This window comes from Mirounga leonina, unplaced genomic scaffold (genome assembly GCF_011800145.1).
Source record: "Mirounga leonina isolate KUSES-001 unplaced genomic scaffold, KU_Mleo_1.0 Mir_454, whole genome shotgun sequence".
Lineage (NCBI taxonomy): Eukaryota > Metazoa > Chordata > Mammalia > Carnivora > Phocidae > Mirounga > Mirounga leonina.
In genome coordinates, this window is record NW_023270763.1 from 16,322,457 (window position 1) to 16,341,099 (window position 18,643).

General features: G+C 57.6%; 2 protein-coding genes across 2 annotated transcripts; both read left to right on the plus strand.

Moving 5' to 3' along the window:
- The first annotated feature begins 612 nt into the window (after positions 1-612).
- PRSS36 (serine protease 36) lies at positions 613-12,191 on the plus strand. Its single transcript, XM_034988190.1, has 15 exons — positions 613-649; positions 953-988; positions 1,195-1,230; positions 1,454-1,616; positions 2,045-2,325; positions 4,826-4,992; positions 8,449-8,698; positions 8,807-8,936; positions 9,370-9,626; positions 9,723-9,886; positions 10,475-10,712; positions 10,845-10,986; positions 11,258-11,523; positions 11,601-11,722; positions 11,913-12,191. Exons 1-15 carry the CDS (start codon positions 613-615, stop codon positions 12,189-12,191), a joined length of 2,568 nt encoding a protein of 855 aa, XP_034844081.1.
- Positions 12,192-16,057: 3,866 nt separating this feature from the next.
- PRSS8 (serine protease 8) lies at positions 16,058-18,577 on the plus strand (the record flags this gene model as incomplete). Its single annotated transcript, XM_034988191.1, has 5 exons — positions 16,058-16,106; positions 16,932-17,094; positions 17,418-17,689; positions 17,780-17,946; positions 18,068-18,577. Coding segments are annotated over 5 exons (960 nt in total), but the record flags the coding sequence as incomplete, so codon positions are not given.
- Between the last annotated feature and the right edge of the window lie 66 nt (positions 18,578-18,643).

Consider the following 18,643-nt stretch of genomic DNA (forward strand, 5'->3'; position numbering starts at 1 on the left):
GAATCCTTGGCCCTGTCCAACCAGACGGAATCTGCGATCCTTTTGTTGGGATGGGATTGAATTCCCTAGAGCTCCCTTCCCAGACCTGGCCAGCAACTCCAGTAACCAGAGCTGTGTGAGAAGAAAAGGCCAAGCCACTGGGGTAAGCCACACCCCGATCAGAGGTGAGGTCTCAGGTGAGTCACGCCACTGAGGGGCCACCTCCTCTGTCCCAAGGGCCTGGGCTCACCTACATCCTTGCCTCACCAAGGACCCAGTACATCAGCCTCCCAGCACCTGGCTGTCCTCTCCTTCCACCTTTGCCCACAGGGTTCTCCACTCCTCCACGCCCCCGTCCAACAGTGTCCTGGAGCTAGGACATCTGCCTCCCACCCCCACCTTGGGCCTCCAGAGATGTGAGATGCTCACAGGGCTCTGGGTGGGGCCCTTAGGCTCCCTACTTCCCCCTTCCAGCCCCAGATCCTCTCAGATTGCCAGAGATGGGCTCCGGCCAGGGAGGGTGGGGCTGCTCCTGGGACCATCAGGTGTCACAGGCTGCCTAGGCAGTGACAGAGCTGTGGCTGGGAGCAGACCTTCACTCATCTCCGTGCCTCCAGCTGACTCAAATGGGCCATGTCCCAGCACCTGCTCCTTCCGCTTGTGATCCTCGGTAACTTCAGGGGTCAGAAGATGGCTGCAAGGGGCCTGGGTCCTAGTATCTGGGGAGCCGGAAAGCAGGACTCTTGGGTTCTGTGTGGGTAGTGGGGTGTCAGAGGAGGAAGGGCAGGAGAACGTCAGAAAAAGGAGGGAGTGAGGTGTCAGAAGGGAGAGAATAGTGTATGAGAGGGGAAAGGGGCCCAGGTGTCCTGGGGAGATGGAGTAGCTGTAAAGCTTGGGGGGGGGCGGGAAGGGGGAGTCGGGGAGGGCATATCAAAGTGTAGTCTCCAGCCTCTTCCTGCTTCCCTCTCTCCAGCCATCAGCCCCATCCCAGGAGCTTTCCAGGACTCAGGTAAGGCAGCTGGACTCGGGGAAGGCCACGTGGGAGGCAGAAAAGACAGGAGGGGTAGCATGGGTGTTGGCAGGGGGCCGAAAGAGCAGGGAACTGGGGAAGGGAAAGGTAGGGGGTAGAGGATGGAGAACAGGAAGATGGGGGCTGGGCAGTGTCAGGGGCTGGAAGTCACCAGTACCTTCCTCTCTTTACCCTCCAACTCCCAGCTCTCAGTCCCACGCAGGAAGAACCTGAAGATCTAGGTAAGGCAGAGCGGGGGTTCCTCATCTTACAGAAAATTAAGTGTGGCTAGACGAGGAGGGAGGTGAAAGTCACAGGAAAATTAGCAGTGCCTAGGTCCTCTTTGTTCTTTGTTCAGAGGGGCAAACGGAAGTCGGGTGGGAAACTGGGGCTTTGTCTTGAGTTGCCCGGGCCTCTGGCGTCAGGGACCATGCAGGCTATGACCTCCATGGTACCCCATCGCAGACTGCGGTCGCCCTGAGCCCTCTGCCCGAATCGTGGGAGGCTCAGACGCGCAGCCAGGCAGCTGGCCGTGGCAGGTGAGCCTGCAGCAGAGTGGGGGCCACATCTGCGGGGGCTCCCTCGTCGCCCCTTCCTGGGTGCTCTCGGCTGCTCACTGTTTCGTGACGTGAGTATCCGCCCACGTCCGACCCCTCTCCGAAAGCCAACCCTGCCCCGCCGCTTAACCCGGTGTATTCAACCGCTAACTTGGAACCGAGCTGCGCCCGTCTCCCCGCCCCCCTGCGGGGGTATCCTGGTTCCGAATGTGGTTGACGCCGCCTGCAGACTCGCCCCACCGCTCCACCAAATACCCGAATCTGAATTCCGTCTGTCCAACGTCCCCTATCAACCACCTCTAAATCGGATCCACTCCTCCCCCTTTTGGGAACCTAGCTCAACCTGGATCGCCCCAGCCCCAAATCCGAATCCGTCTCCGCCCCTCCTGGGTTCCCGCTGATCCCACCTTCTCCCGGGCCTCTGAGCCCCCCACCCCCACGACAGTCTGCCCCCATCTTGGGGTCAACCTAACCCCCTCCCGCCTGGGCGTCGGCGCAGGAACGGGACCCTGGAGCCTGCGACCGAGTGGTCGGTACTGCTGGGCGTGCACTCCCAGGACGGGCCCCTGGACGGCGCGCACGTCCGCGCAGTGGCCGCCATCCTGGTGCCCGACAACTACAGCAGCGTGGAACTGGGCGCCGACCTGGCCCTGCTGCGCCTGGCCTCGCCCGCCCAGCTGGGCCCCGCGGTGCGGCCGGTCTGCCTGCCGCGCGCCTCGCACCGCTTCGCCCACGGCGCGGCCTGCTGGGCCACCGGCTGGGGGGACATCCAGGAAGCGGGTGAGTGAGGGGCGGGGCGGGGCGGGGGGCTCCCGGGAGGTGGGTTACCGGAGAGGTGGAGCGGTCCTGGGGGCGAGGCCTAAAAGCGGGGCCCGGGCTAGGCGGGCCCTTGGGGCGGGTGCTCGGGAGGTGGGACCCGCGGGGCGGGGCCTTGGGCGGGGGCCTGGAGGGCCGATCTCTGCCAGGCGGTGGCTAAGTGCTCTGCCCATCTCCGTCTCTCCTCCTCCCCAAGGGCTCGCACACTAAGACTACTGACTCATCCACCCCGATTCCCTCCTCACCTTCCCTTCCAGTTTTTTTCTTTCCTGGATTTAGGATCCGACTAGGGTTCCCATCCTAGCTCTGCTATTTCAGACAGAGCACTTCCCCCAATCCATTTCGTCCTCTGAAAATTGAGGTTGTTGGGTGGATTAAATGAGAAAATCCATGTAAAGTCTGTAGCACGGTGCCTAAGAGAGCAGTCGCGAGTGCGCTTTAGGTATTTTTGCCCTAGGTAGTCGTGCACTAAAGCCGGGCACCTGGAATATTGTAAGCATTCAGCAAATGTCAGCTTCTGCCCTCCTTTCCCCTGTTCCTCTTCCTCCCATCCTCCCCTCCCCTCACTCATCTTCTACTTACCCACCTCCTGTCTTCTCCCAACTCACCCTCATTCATTCAGTTCATCTTTCATTCATTCAACAGATATTTCTCTTTTTTTTAATGTTATGTTAATCATCATACAGAACATCGGTAGTTTTTGATGTAGTGTTCCATGACTCATTGTTTGCGCATAACACCCAGTGCTCCATGCAGAACGTGCCCTCTTTAATACCCATCACCGGGCTAACCCATCCCCCCACCCTCAACAGATATTTCTTGAGCATCTTCTTGTGCCAGGCACTGACTTAGAGATATGCCAGTGAACATAACAAGCAAAACTCCCTGCCTTCTCAGAACTTAAGTTCTAATAGGTAGACAAACTATAAATTCAGTAGATAAACAAACACTATGTTAGAAGGTGTGGGGAGAAGTAGACACTTTCCCATTCCCCATCATCCCCATTATCCAGCGCTACCTTTCCATGTTAGCGAGGCCCCCACATTTATTCTGCATGTGCCATGGCAAGGGTGCTTGAGGAGGAGATGCCACGGCCTGTGCTTGGAGGGGCCCCATCAGGGCAGGAGATGACAAGAAAGGGTCATTCTGAGCACCTAGGAAGTCTGTGTGGATGGGCCCAGACCATCCTGACAAAGGGCACCCAGAACAGGAGATTTCTGGGGAGGTTTTGTAAAGAGGACATAAGTTAGCATTACAGAAAGGTGGGGGGAGATGGAGGCCACTCTGGGGACCCAGATGAGACATATTAGATGGAGAAGGGCCAGGTTGCCAGGCTGGAGTAGAAGGAGCATAGGTAACAGAGCCGCAAAAGCTGCTAGGGCTGGACCATGAAAGCCTTAAGGTCAAACCAAGGGCCAGAGTACCCCACCAGCTCCCAGGGTCCCTAGGACAATCCCCAAACCCCCCTGGATGACCCTCAAGTACAGCCTCACCATCACCTGACCTCTCAGGATTCTGGGAAGGGAAGGAGCTCTATCCACAACTCTCCCCCACCCGTTCCTGGATTCTGAGACTTGGTTTCCATCAAAGGCAGGGTCACCTCAGGAAAGGGCTGAGGCCTCAGATGTAGACAGTGGGATCCATTGATTGTTCTTGGTAAGATCAGAGCTGAGCTTTGAAAACATTCCTCTGTCATGAGGTCCCTGGGTGGCTCAGTCGGTTAAGCATCCAACTCTTGATCTCAGCTCAGGTCTTGATCTCAGGGTCGTGGGTTTAAGCCCCGCGTTGGGCTCCACAATGGCCGTGGAACCTATTTAAATTAAAAAAATAATAATAATAATTTAAAAAAAGAAAAAAAGAACATGCCTCTGTCAGCAACAAGTGAAGGGTGGGTTGGGGAATGGACCAGTGAGGAGCCTGGGCCAATCATCCAGGCCCAAAGTTGTGCCTCCTGAACTAGGGCAGTTGCAGTGAAAATCCAAGAGGTCACACATGAGAGGTTTTCAGGACTTGGGAACTGACTGGGGAGGGGAAGCTGAGACAGAGGTCAAAGCTGACACCCAGACTCCATGCTTGGCAACTTGGTATGGGACCACGCTAGTCTATATGGCATCTTTGTTGAAAAGGGTGCCCTCTCAAGACTACACAACCCCTATGGGGGCATAGAGCTGAGTGATTTTAGCCCCCACATGCATTATTTGTCGTCTGGATACCTTTCTCCACTGCACAACCATCCGTGAAAGCTCTCACTAGGTGCTTATGGGGCCATTCCTGAGTGGAGGATGTGGGAAGAACAGAGAGGAGCAGGAGGTGATAATGACTGGTTTGGGATGTAGCAGGCTCGGGTGCCATGGGACATCTAAGCAGAGATGTTCAGGAGGTGCCTGGAGGGCACAACGCTGAGCTGGGGACCAGGGGACTTCATACTTGCCTCAGAACATTTGCTCTCCCATTCTGCCCGCAGAGCACCTGCCTCTTCCATGGGTGCTACAAGAAGTGGAGCTAAGGCTGCTGGGAAAGGATGCCTGTCAGTGTCTCTATACCCGGCCTGGCCCCTTCAACCTCACTTTCCAGCTCTTGCCAGGGATGCTCTGTGCCGGCTACCCGGGGGGCCGCAGGGACACCTGCCAGGTGAGGGGAGGCCGCTGCATCTGCCCCACAGGGCCAGGCAGAGCCCTGTAACCAAGAGGAAACAAGAGGAATAGACCAAGCTCATCTCTCTCGTATCTGCAAAAAGAGGGCAAGATTGCTGATGGATAGGACTGATGAGAAGATTATAAATGGACAGAACTCGGGGCTCAACAAGAGGGCTTATGTTACTTATGGCAGTCCAATGCAGAGGTTACATGTCGGACTCTAGAGTGAGTCAGCCTGGTTAGAAGTCCAGCACCACCGGGGCGCCTGGGTGGCTCAGGTCATGATCCTGGAGTCCTGGGATCGAGTCCCGCATCGGGCTCCCTGCTCAGCAGGGAGTCTGCTTCTCCCCCTGACCCTCCCCACTCTCATGCTCTCTCTATCTCATTCTCTCTCTCAAATAAATAAATAAAATCTTAAAAAAAAAAAAAGAAGTCCAGCACCACCGCTTATGAGCTGTGGAACCTTGGCTGAATTATTTAACCTCCACATGTCCAGACTTTCTCATCTGGAAGACAGAGATGATAGAATTACTTACCTCATAGGGTGGTTATGATGAGTACATGAATTTGTAATACTTAGGACAGTGCCTGATCTTTAATAGGAGCTTAAATAAGTATTAGCTATTATTATTATTATCCCACATCCCAGTCTACAGCACAGCATCTGTTCCTTAGTAGCTATTCAGCAAATAGTTTTTTTTTTTTTTTAAGATTTTATTTATTTGACAGAGAGAGACACAGCGAGAGAGGGAACACAAGCAGGGGGAGTGGGAGAGGGAGAAGCAGGCTTCCCACGGAGCAGGGAGCTGGACGTGGGGCTCGATCCCAGGACCCCGGGACCATGACCTGAGCCGAAGGCAGACGCTTAACGACTGAGCCACCCAGGCGCCCCAGTTATTTTTTTTTTTTAAGAGTTTTCTTTTTTTTTTTTAAGATTTTATTTATTTATTCATGAGAGGCAGAGAGAGAGAGAGAGAGGCAGAGGGAGAAGCAGGCTCCCAAGGAGCAGGGAGCCCGATGTGGGACTCGATCCCAGGACCCTGGGATCATGACCTGAGCCGAAGGCAGACGCTTACCCATCTGAGCCACCCAGGCGCCCCCAGTTATTTTTTTTTAATTGAATTAATTCAGGGTGCCTGGCTGGCTCAGTCCATAGAGTGTGGGACTCTTTGATCTCAGGGTTGTGAGTTCGAGCCCCACATTGGGTGTAGAGATTATTTTTTTAAATATATATATAAAGATTTTATTTATTTATTTGACAGAGAGAAACACAGCGAGAGAGGGAACATAAGCAGGGGGAGTGGGAGAGGGAGAAGCAGGCTTCCCGCGGAGCAGGGAGCCAGATGCGGGGCTCCATCCCAGGACCCTGGGATCATGACCTGAACCGAAGGCAGACGCTTAAGGGCTGAACCACCCAGGCGCCCCTAGAGATTACTTTAAAATAAAATTTTAAAAAGTAGAAGGATTAATCCTTTACAGAGGTTTCCAGATACCTTGCTGAAAGCCAACACATAGCATATTTTAAACATTTTCCCCAGAAACTTCCCTCCAATGGCACACATTTCTTTTTAAGATTTAGTTATTTATTTATTTGAGAGAGAGAGTACACGCAGGGGGAGGGAGAGGGAGAAACAGACTCTACACCCGATCCCACCATCCTGAGATGATGACCTGAGCCAAAGTCAAGAGTCAGATGCTTTGGGGCATTGAGCATCCAACTCTTGGTTTGGGCTCAGGTCATGATCTCCTGCTTGGGAGATCACCCTGCATCTGGGCTCCCTGCTCAGCCAGAAGTCCGCTTCCCCTTTCCCTCTCCCTCTGCCCCTCCCTGCGCTCTCTCTCTCTCTCTAAAACAAATAAATAGGGGAGCCTGGGTGGCTCAGTCCATTAAGCATCTGCCTTTGGCTCAGGTCATGATCTCCAGGTCCTGGGATCGAGTCCCGTATTGCACCCTGCTCAGCAGGGAGTCTGCTTCTCCCTTCCCTCTGCTTCACCCTCCATCCCACTCATGCTCTCTCTCTCTCTCTCTCTCAAATAAATAAATAAAATCTTAAAATAAATAAATAAATAAATAAATAAATAAATAAATAAATAGGAGCGCCTGGGTGGCTCAGTAATTAAGCATCTGCCATCGGCTCAGGTCCTAATCCTGGGGTCCTGGGATCGAGCCCCACATCGAGCTCCCTGCTCTGCGGGAAGCCTGCTTCTCCCTCTCCCACTCCCCCTGCTTGTGTTCCTGCTCTTGCTATCTCTCTCTCTCTCTGTCAAATAAATAAATAAATAAATCCTTTAATAAATAAATAAATAAAGCTTTTTTTAAAAAATTCTGTAAAAAAAAAGAGTCAGTTGCTTAACTGACTGAGCCACCCAGGCGCCCCCATTGGCACACATTTTTGAGGGCGCTCAAGCATGCATGGTGGTGATGGGGATTCAAGCTAGATAGTCTTCAGGGTCCCTCCCAGCCCTTGACCCTCAAGAGGTTCCCTTCTTGAACAGGGTTGCAAACAGTTCAAATTCCTCTAAACCAAGCCCTGTCCATTAGAACTTCCTACAATGATGAAAATATTCTATATCTGCGCTGTCCAGTATGGTAGTCACTAGCCACATTGACTAGTGAATATGTGAAATATTTTCAGTATGACTGAAAAATTGAATTTTAAATTTTATTTAGCTTAAATTTAAATTTAAATAGCCACATGTGGATACATCTACCATATTGCACAGCGCAGTTCTCAATGATTCTGAGCCCTTCTTGGGACCTCCTCAGGTCACAGAGATGCCTGACCGAGACTACAGAAGATGTCTTAGGAACAATGTTGTTTTAGTGTTTGTTCATTGTAGTTCTTCCTGCTTACTCGATTTCAAACTATCCCTTCTTGCTGCATTTTTTAAAAAGATCTTATTTATTTTAGAGACAGATAGTGAGAGAGAGTGTGCAAGCGGGGTGAGGAGCAGAGGGAGAAGGACAAGCAGACTCCCTGCTGAGCACAGAGCCTGATCCCATGACCCCAAGATCAGGACCATGAAAGATCATGATCAAACAATGAGCCACCCAGGCGCCCCCTTGCTGCTTTTCTAACAGCTTATTTCTAACAACAGCCTCTTGCTCCTGAATGTTGGCATCTCTGATTTACTTTAACAACTGGGTGCACTTAGAAACCCAAAACAGGCTTTACTTGAGCCATTTATTGAACAAGAATCATTTGGCTCTGAATGAGACCTGCAGGTCTCTGTAGCACGGCCTTTAATGCTCATCAGCCTTTCTGCCTTACAAGGCTTTCTTCTGTTTAGAGTTGTAGGGAATGCAGAGGACAAGGCTCAGACAGGGCAGATTTCTAGAAGGTGGCTCTATGTTGGGCAACAAGAAGAGGTGTAGAACCTTTGTGAGGTGACCCAGTATAAGGTGGTGGGTCCCCAGGCTGATCCCTGATCCTGAATTATCTATCACCAGGGAGACTCGGGGGGGCCCCTGGTCTGTGAGGAAGGTGGCCGATGGTTCCAGGCGGGAATCACCAGCTTTGGCTTTGGCTGTGGACGAAGGAACCGCCCTGGAGTCTTCACTGCAGTGGCTCCCTATGAGGCATGGATACGGGAACAGGTGATAGGCTCAGAGCCTGGGCCTGCCTTTCCCATCCAGTCCTGGGAGCCCCAGTCAGATCCCTGGGAGCCCAGGGATGAGAACTGCACCATTGCCCTGCCAGGTGAGGGAGCAGGACCCTTAGATGGTGGCTGGACATGGGAGATTTGAGTTGGGGTGGAAACTGCTGGGGGTCTGGGAGGCCCCCTGACCCAGGCCTCTCACCCCTCAGAGTGCGGCAAGGCCCCGAGGCCAGGGGCCTGGCCCTGGGAGGCCCAGGTGATGGTGCCAGGATCCAGACCCTGCCATGGGGCGCTGGTGTCTGAAAGCTGGGTCTTGGCACCTGCCAGTTGCTTTCTGGAGTGAGTGAAAACCCAGTCTCAGACATGTTCTTGCCCCGCCCCCCCATCGGCCTGAGACATTATCTACCTGTCCCCTGCCCTTCCCCTGTATAGGGTAGGAGTAGGGGTGGAGGGGTGGGGGCGTGGAGCGGCTCCTGGGCAGGAAATCGTGTTCTGGGTGAGGTAGGCACATCCCCTGTGTAGGGTAGGAGTGGGGGTGGAGGGGCACATCGGTCTGGAGTGCGGGGTCTCACTGGCAGGTGTAGGATCCAGCTTGCAAAGCGGGGTCCTTGTCTACTGGCGGCGAGTAGGGGGCAGTATAATAAGTTCGAGCGAGGATGCTGCGGGCTGAGTGCACAGTTCTCTGGAAGTCCAAAGTCCAAGCCAGACGTGCGTGGTCTCGGGCAGAGTGTGCAGGATGCAGCCCACGTCCCCAGTTTCCCCCACCCCGCAGCCCCATCAACTCAGACGGCCCGCCCCGCGACCGGGACAACTGGCGCGTGCTGCTGCCCTCGCGTCCGCGCGCAGAGCTGGTGGCGCGCCTCGTGCCGCACGAGAACGCCTCGTGGGACGACGCCTCGGACCTGGCGCTGCTGCAGCTGCGAGCGCCGGTGAACCTGAGCACGGCCCCGCGGCCCGTGTGCCTACCTCACCCAGAACACTATTTCCTGCCCAGGAGCCGCTGCCGCCTGGCTCTCTGGGGTCGCGGGGGTGAGCAGGGGGCCCGCGCGGGGCTGGACGGAGTCGGGCGGGACTGCGCCGCAGCGCCGGCTCCCTCCCTTCTCCCTCCTCCCTTCTCCCTTCCAGAACCTGCGCCTGGCCCCAACGCACAGCTTGAGGCGGAGCTGTTGAGCGGCTGGTGGTGTCACTGCCTGTACGGCCGCCAGGGGGCGTCGGTGCCGCCGCCGGGAGACCCGCCGCACGCGCTCTGCCCCGCCTACCAGGAGGAGGAGGAGGCGGGCCGCTGCTGGGTGAGCAACGGGGGCGGGGCCTGCGGGACCGAAATGGGGGGGCGGGGGGGCAGGGTCTGCGAGGGCCTGGGAATGAGGCCGAGCGCTCTGGGGCCAGGACGGAGATGAAGGCGGGTCCTGAAGGCGCTGGGGGCGGAGTCTGGCCCTGGAGGACTTCGAGGAGGCGCCTGAGTTGGGGCTGGCCTTCTCGCTACCCCTAGGTGTTTTGTTTTGGTGTTTTTTTTAAGATTTTATTTATTCGTTTGACAGAGAAAGAACGAGAGAGGGAACACAAGCAGGGGGAGAGGCAGAGCGAGAAGCAGGCTCCCAAGGAGCAGGGAGCCTGATGCGGGGCTCGATCCCAGGACCCTGGGACCATGACCTGAGCCGAAGGCAGACGCTTAACGACTGAGCCACCCAGGCGCCCCATCGCTACCCCTAGGTTTAAAGAGAATCCTAAAGTGAGGGCTGACTTACACAGATTAGTACTGGAGCCTGGCTTGGAGGCGGTGGGACTTGTTATGTCTGAGTACGGAGAGAGAGTGGGGTACAGGAAAGCCCCAGGACCTCTGAGAGCCTCTTACCCACGCGCGCACACTCTTGCTACAGAACTACTCTCATCGGAGTCTTCTGTGCCAGGAGGAGGGGACCTGGTTCCTGGCTGGAATCAGCGATCTCTCCAGTGGCTGCCTACGTCCCAGAGTCTTCCACCCCCTGCAGACCCATGGCCCGTGGATCAGCCGTGTGACTCGGGGAGCCTACCTCGAAGACCAGCTGACCTGGGACTGGGGCCCTGAGGGGGAGGAGACCGAGACACACACTTGTCCCCCCCACACAGAACATGGTGGTGAGGGCTTGGGGCTTAAAGTTTCCTTAGGGCTTTGGGACTTAGAGGCTCCTACATGGACTAAGATCCATGGTAGGGTCTTCAGGGGTCAGTTGTGGAGCCCCCACTTAAGTGGTTACCTCCTCTCCCTAGCCTGTGGCCTGAGACCAGAGCCCGCTGTGATGGGGGTCCTGTGGCCCTGGCTGGCAGAGGTGCACGTAGCTGGAGATCGAGTCTGCACTGGGATCCTCGTGGCCCCAGGCTGGGTTCTGGCGGCCACTCACTGTGTCCTCAGGTGGGTCTCACCCATCTCTTGGACAAGAAGGAAAAATTGAGAGATGGGCAAAAGGACCTTCAAATAGTGGGATATTCTCCCTTTAGGGCTCTTAGGGTACAGGGAACGGCGACAAGCGTTTTGAGATAGAAGAGAGATTTGGAAGGAGGAATTATGAATGGAGTGACCTTGCCCCTGATGAATGGAGTTCATTCTGCCCTGTGCCCTGCACTGGAAAAGGGCTTACAGCGACTGGGGAAGGAGAAGGTGACATTGGGCTTTGTTCCAACAGGCCAGGCTCTACAACAGTGCCTTATGTTGAAGTGTACCTGGGCCGGGCAGGGGCCAGCCCCCTCCCACAGGGCCACCAGGTATCCCGGTTGGTCATCAGCATCCGCCTGCCCCGGCACCTGGGACTTCGGCCCCCCTTTGCCCTCCTGGAGCTGAGCTCCCGGGTGGAACCCTCCCCATCAGCCTTGCCCATCTGCCTTCACCCAGGGGGTATCCCCCTGGGGGCCAGCTGTTGGGTGCTGGGCTGGAAGGACCCCCGGGACCGAGGTGAGAGCCCAGGGTCCTGGGGGGTGAGCCGTGACTGAAGGCCAGAATCCCTGCGACAACCCCTCTCTCCTCTCTAGTCCCTGTGGCCGCAGCTGTCTCCATCTTGATGCCAAGACTCTGTCACTGTCTCTATCAGGGCATTCTGCCCCCTGGGACTCTCTGTGTTCTGTATTCGGAGGGTCAGGAGGACAGATGTGAGGTAAAGGGAGGGGAGCGGCAGTGCTGGGCAGCTGGACCCTAGAGAGAGAACAGGGTTGGAATTCTTGAGTGCTGGGCCCCAAGCGGGAAGAAGCAGTGCTTCCTGGCCGGACCTGAGAGAGACCAGGGGCCAGGGCAGGGAATCAGGAGGAAGGGTGAGAGACCCTTTGGGGCTTGGCTCTGCTATGCAGGTGACCTCGGCACCTCCGCTCCTGTGCCTGACCGAGCGAGGCTCCTGGGTCCTCGTGGGCATGGCTGTTCGAGGGAGCCGGGAGCTATTTGCTGCCATTGGCCCCGAAGAGGCCTGGATCTCCCAGACAGTGGGGGAGGCCCATTTCCTGCCTCCCAGTGGCTACCCCCACTGGCCCCCTGAAGGCAGCGACCTGTGCCCCCCCGACATGGCCAGCGCCCCAGGCTCCCCCCAGGCTGCTCTATTCCTGCTGCTACTAACCCCCCTGATCCAGGGCTGAGGGGGCCTGGGTCTCTGGGGGGTGGGGGGCCTGTCCTTCTCCTACCCCCCCACCCCCTCCGGCCCTCCACTTCCCGCCCAGCGTGGCTGGAATGTGGCCCAACCGGCTCTGTTCCCCCGCCGGAGCCGCCGGAGCGCCCCGCCCACCTGGGCTGCAGGCCCTTCGGGTAATCGGGCCTCAGCGCCCAGCTGTTGAGGGCTCGGGAGCCCTTGGGGGCAGCGGACAATAAAGGTGTAAACACAGGCACGTGGCCTTGTGGCGTTGCTGGGGGCAGGCTGAGGGACTGGGGGAAGCCCGGGAATAGGGCCCATCCCTCCCGGGCCTCTGTGAGTCAGGCCTTGGGCTCCCAGGAAATGTGTCCCCGATAACGTGGCAGCTATCCCTCATTCCCGCCCCAGGGCGGGGGATGTGGGGTGGCAGCTGGGCGTGTGTCACCTCCCCAGCGGAATCGGCCTCTCTAGCACCTGCTAGACACCTCAGCCCTAGCTCAGACCTCCTGCCCTTCCCCCCCTCCCCACCCGCAGAGCAAGGATTGCCGGTGAGGGTGGGGAAGGGTCTCAGTCTGGGAGTCCAGGGCCTAGCATATCCCCTGCCCCCTCATGTGCACACCCTGATGAATGCCCCAGGGTGTGCACCGCCAGGGTCCCCAGTACACATACGATTGATGCCCTTCGACGGTCCCCCACTTGCACAGCCTGCCCGGTGTCCCCAGAGTTTGGGCACCATCATGTGTCCTTGTGTGTACATCCCACTCCCTCACCCACCTTTTTTTTTTACTTACTTACTTACTTACTTATTTATTTATTTATTTATTTGAGATTGAGAGCCCGGGCACAAGAGAGAGAATGAGCGAGCGGGGGGGAGGGGGCGTGTTAGGAGAAGCCGGCTTCCCTCTGAGCAGGGAGCCTTGATCCGGGGACTCAAGAGATCACGACCGGAGCTGAAACGCTTTACCAGCTGAGCCACCCAGGCGCCCCTCCCCACCCCCCCACCATCTAGTAGTGCGCCTTCCTGCGTGAATTCAACCACATTCCCTGCGAACTACTAAGTCAGGGGGTCTGGGGGTCTGATAGATTCAGCCCCTGAAGTGCTCCCAATGTAGTGGGGAGCACATATGGACACCCCTGGCTGGGGATTAGGAAAGGGTCACAGAAGAGGTGATGTTTGAGCACAGAAAAAGGGCAAATGGAGACCTGGGGAAGGAGTGCTTGGGGTGGAAGCCAGCTGATGAGAGTAGCAGAGGGGTCCCCTCTGGGGCCGGAGTCACCATCTCTGGGTTGAGTGGGCAGAGGATGGGGAGGGGAAGTAGGAAGTTCTTGGGAGATTGAGGAGATGGGCAGAGGGTTTTGTTTGTTTGCTTGCTTTTTTAAAGACAAACTAGTTTTAAGATTTTATTTATTCAGGGCGCCCGGGTGGCTCAGTTGGTTAAGCGACTGCCTTCGGCTCAGGTCATGATCCTGGAGTCCCGGGATCGAGTCCCGCATCGGGCTCCCTGCTCAGCGAGGAGCCTGCTTCTCCCTCTGACCCTCCCCTTCTCATGTACTCTCTCTCATTCTTGCTCTCTCAAATAAATAAATAAAATCTTTAAAAAAAAAAAATACACGCACCCTCTACCCAACCCACCACCGTGTCCAATGTTGCCCCCTCCTCCCCAGCAGTTAGCCTGTAGCCCCTCACCCACTCCAGGAATTCCCTGCCCTCCAGGGGGTGCCCTGAAGTTTTGGCTAAGAGGTCTTAGCCTTATGGAAAGTAGGTGGGGAAGCGCGGCTCTGTTCTTCCGAGGCTTGGAGCCAACATACATGCCCAGTTGCCCACAGCCCCATACACGGACGGAGGATGAACTTGACCCCCAACCCGGTCACATGGGCCCCCGGCCCCAGAGTCTGAGCTACCTGCACTGTCCACCTGAGAACGCTCTCCCCGGACCGCCCTTCTCCTCCATCTGCCTTAACACCTTCCCAGAGCCCCTCGGGCCTCAGTTCTAACAGCACCTTCCTGATGCCAGCCTACGCGAAGCTCCTGTGAACAGGCCCCCGGAGCCCCCATTCTTCTTTATCACAGTGCCTAGCTTGAAATTATTCTGTAATTGCTATGTGATTATTTGATTCAGAGCTGTCAGCCCTATTTCACGGTGAGCTCAGCGAAGGCAGAAGATGGTGTCTGTTTCGTCTCCCGTGCCTGGAACATAGTAGGCACTCAGGAAATACCTGTGACATGCTTGGCACCTGCCATCACACTCAACACACCTCACCGCACACAGATGCGGCTGCAGGCTCAACAGAAGGGCCCGCCGGGAGCAGCCCCGGGTGCCCTGGGCTCAGACACCAGGCCTAAGGACGGAAGAAAGGAGGAGCACAGCGGCCCCAGGACAACAAAGACTGGGCCAGAACCTTGGGGACATAACTGGCCTGGGAGACTTGCAAGACCTGGGACAGAGGGCGGTGGGGTCACATTCTAGGGAGTCTAGCTATCAAGGGATTTCCAGTCCCGCCTGGAACACACACACACACACACACACACACACCCCACCCCACCCCACCCCACCCCCGGGGGTCTGGGAGGACTTAGGACCTTGTTAGCAAGAAAAGCTGGCGGAGCTAAGCAAGGAGGGCGGGGCTAGGGGAGGGGCAGGCAGGTAGGTGCCTTTCTCCAGGGATCCAGCCGCACTCTGGAAGGTCTCTGCGTAGCCAGGATCGGCTGGAGACGTGTCCTCACTGGCGGCTGCGGAGACCCCAGCGTCTCCCTTCGTGCCTTATTCCTGCCTTCGAAGTTAGCCTTGGACGTCTCTTCCCCCTTCCCAGCGCGGATTCCAGGATCCCTTCCCTCTGGGGCCGATACCTGGAACTTGCCTTGGAAACCAGCCCTAAGTACCTTCCCTAGGGTGCCTGGTGTCTCTCCGCAGGGGCCCTGGTCCTGGGCCATGGCCCACAGGGCAGGCCTGTGGCTGGGGGCTGTGGCCATTCTGCTTTTGCTTGGATTATTCCGGTCCGGACTTGGTGAGTATTTGCGGCGGTCAGAGACTGTGGGGTTTGGGGGGAGGGGTGGTGGACATAGGCCAAGGGTATAACCCTTTTCTGGGCACACCCCTTATCCCTTATCTCGGCTTCCAGCCTCCCTAGCTCTGGGCCTCTCCCTCTCCCTTCAGCTTTGGCCTCCTGGGGGGCGCGGAGTGGGGGTGGGGGACGGTCCTCTGGAGAAGTGGCAGGTGCTAAGGGGTCTGGGAACTCTGGTCTTTCCTGTTTACCCTTCCCTCTTTCTCTCTTCCTCCAGGAGCAGACGGGGATGAAGGTGAGGCTTGTGTGGGGGAGGGGAAAGGAAGGGGACTTGGATTCAGATTCCAACGGAGTGTTTCATGAGCGCCTGACCCTCTCCCCGGTAGGGCCCTCTTACCCGTCCTTATTGCCTTATGTAGATCCTGCCATTAGTCTGTAAGATGGGGACGGTAAGTGGCATTCCCTGGAGAAAGAAACTGAGGTACGGAGAAGTGACTTGCCCAAGAGCATACAGCCGCTGAGAGGCATAGCTGGGATTTTAAACCCACGTCTGAGTCCAGAGGTAACGACCTTGGAGGAAGACCAGCCAAGGCACACCACGCGACTCTGAGTCTGGTTTTCAGTCCCCGCTTCACCGCACCCTGTGTGTTCTTGGCCAGTCCCCTCACCTCAAAAATGAAGTCGGTGATGTTTGTCTCCTGGGGCCCAGTGAGGACTCAGGGAGATAAAGTCCATGAGTGAAAGCCCTCCCGCGGCCCCGCGCGGCCCCGCGCGTCGCCTGGGCAGTCACTCGCTAGTAGCTATTGTCGGTATTAGGAGGAGAGAAGGAGGAGCTTGGCCGGACGCTTTGCTCTGCTCCGAGGAAGGTGACTTTGTGAAGGGCTGCCGGCTCCTGCTCCAAAGGGCCGCAGCCACAGTGGGGGTGAGGCTGTCCCGGAAACCAGAGGCGCAGTGTGGGAGGCCTGTTGTTTGTTCAGCACGCATCCACGACTGCGGCTGTGTGCTCAGCCCCGTGTGCTGGGCACGGGGGACAAGGGGCTCAGCTCCAGGCCCTGTCGGCAGGGAACGCCCGGATTCTGTGCTGTCACAGGCACCAGCACAACAGTTGTGTGAGGGGGCAGCGCTGGGGGACGCGGGGGTGGGGGCGGTGGGGGGCCGGGAGCTCCCAGCATCATCCAACTCAGCCAGCCCCGCGAGGGCCGCTGAAGGAGAGGCCGACGTGTGAATCACCTGCATAGGCAAATAGGTTTGCTGAGCTGAGTAGGGATGAGGAAAGGTGTGCTCGGCAGAGTGACCTGGATAAGCAGAGGTCTAGAGGCAAACAAGTGTGTGGCCCAGTGTGTGACAAGTGTCCGGAGGGCTGGCTGGACTAGGTGGCAGTGTCCTGGAAGGTCGGGAATGTATCTTGAGGGCAGAGTGTGGAGCCAGGAAAGGATTTAAGCTGAGGTGTGGCCCGATCAGATTGGTGGTTTATAAAGATCTTCTGACTTGTGAGGAGTGGACGGAATGGAAGGTGGGAGGACCCGAGAGCAAGGAAGCTGGACGAAACCCGAGCTCGGTAACAAGGGTGGTGAGGGGGCAGAACCAGCCGTGCCCGCCGAGCAGTGGGACGGGGACAAACGGGTGGCTGGCTCCCGTGAGCTCACTTCCCAAGCTCCAAACCAGGTCAACAGGGAGTGGCAGGCCTGAGGAGCCCGGTGCGGGGGCCCCAGAAGGGCCTGACTCCCTCCCCTTCCTCCCTGGACAGCCTCCTGTGGTGTGGCCTCCCAAGCACGCATCACCGGGGGTGGTGGCGCAGCGGCCGGCCAGTGGCCCTGGCAGGTCAGCATCACCTACGACGGCACCCACGTGTGTGGCGGTTCCCTCGTGTCTGAGCAGTGGGTGGTCTCAGCTGCTCACTGCTTCCCAAGGTACCAGCCAGGTGGTGGGGTGGGGGGGGGACGTGGGGGGAGTCAAAAGTGGGCTAAGGTCAAAGTTCAGGGATCAGCCTAGGCCGGAGGTTGGAGTCCTTGGGTTGGGTCCAGGGGTAGCAATAATTAAGTCCGAAAGGATCAGTCAGGAGTGAAGGCCAGAGGTCACAGGTCACAGGATAAAACTAATACGCAGTCTGGGATCTAAAAGGCCCTTTGCCTGGGACCAGAACCTGGGGGGTGGATGGAACGGGGATCCCCAACAGGGAGCAGGGACCTAGGAGAGGTCTCCTGGGTCCCAGCCTTGGCCCCTCTGCCTGCAGGGAGCACCTCAAGGAAGACTATGAGGTAAAGCTGGGGGCCCACCAGCTGGACTCCTACACCCCTGAGGCCGAGGTCCGCACCGTGGCCCAGGTCATCTCCCACCCCAGCTACCACCAGGAGGGCTCCCAGGGCGACATCGCGCTCCTCCGGCTCGGGAGGCCGGTCTCCTTCTCCCGCTACATCCGGCCCATCTGCCTCCCCGCAGCCAACACCTCCTTCCCCAATGGCTTCCAATGTACTGTCACCGGATGGGGCCACGTGGCGCCCTCAGGTGAGGCGGGCGCTGATGTCTAGAGGCGTGGGGGGGGCGGTGTCTGACTCAGGGGAGGGGGCCGCAGGTGAGCATCTTTTGCTCCCACAGTGAGCCTCCTGGCCCCCCGGCAGCTGCAGCAACTCGAGGTACCACTGATCAGCCGTGAGACGTGTAACTGCCTGTACAACATCGACGCCAAGCCTGATGAGCCCCACTTTATCCAGCAGGACATGGTGTGTGCCGGCTACGTGAAGGGGGGCAAGGATGCCTGCCAGGTGAATGCGGGGTGCGCAGTGAGACCAGTGCCTTTTGGCAGATGAGGGCCAGAGGGGCTGGCATGGCTGACCCGAGGCCCGGGGCCCCGTCCTGACGGTACTCTATGGCTTTTCTCTTCAGGGTGACTCTGGGGGCCCACTCTCCTGCCCCGCGGGGGGCCTCTGGTACCTGGCAGGCATTGTGAGCTGGGGCGACGCCTGTGGGGCCCCCAACAGGCCTGGCGTGTACACGCTGACCTCCAGCTATGCCTCCTGGATTCACTACCATGTGACAGAGCTCCAGCCTCTTGTGGGGCCCCAGCTCCAGGAGTCCCAGCCCGATGGCCATCTCTGTGTCAACCATCAGGCCTTCAGCTCGGCCCCAGCCCGGGGCTTACAGGGGCTCGTCCTTCTGCTGCCACTAGGCCTGACCCTGGGCCTCATCTGCTAAGCTACTCATCCTGGGAGCCAACCCTGCTTCCTGGACTTCCACACTGCACCCGAGGACAGATGCATGGCCCAGGAGTGGAGCTGGCCCTTCCCTGACATCTTCTGGGCCTGGGGGACTGGTTTGAGTCACTCCTCCCTGCCCGGACCTGCGGGAGCCCAGAGCACCATCCTGACCTTTGAGCCCCCTCTTCTGGGTTCGTTCTTTGGGACTACAGCCCACAGGCAAAGAGTTTACTACCTGTGGTATTGGCTAGAACCTCTGGGCACC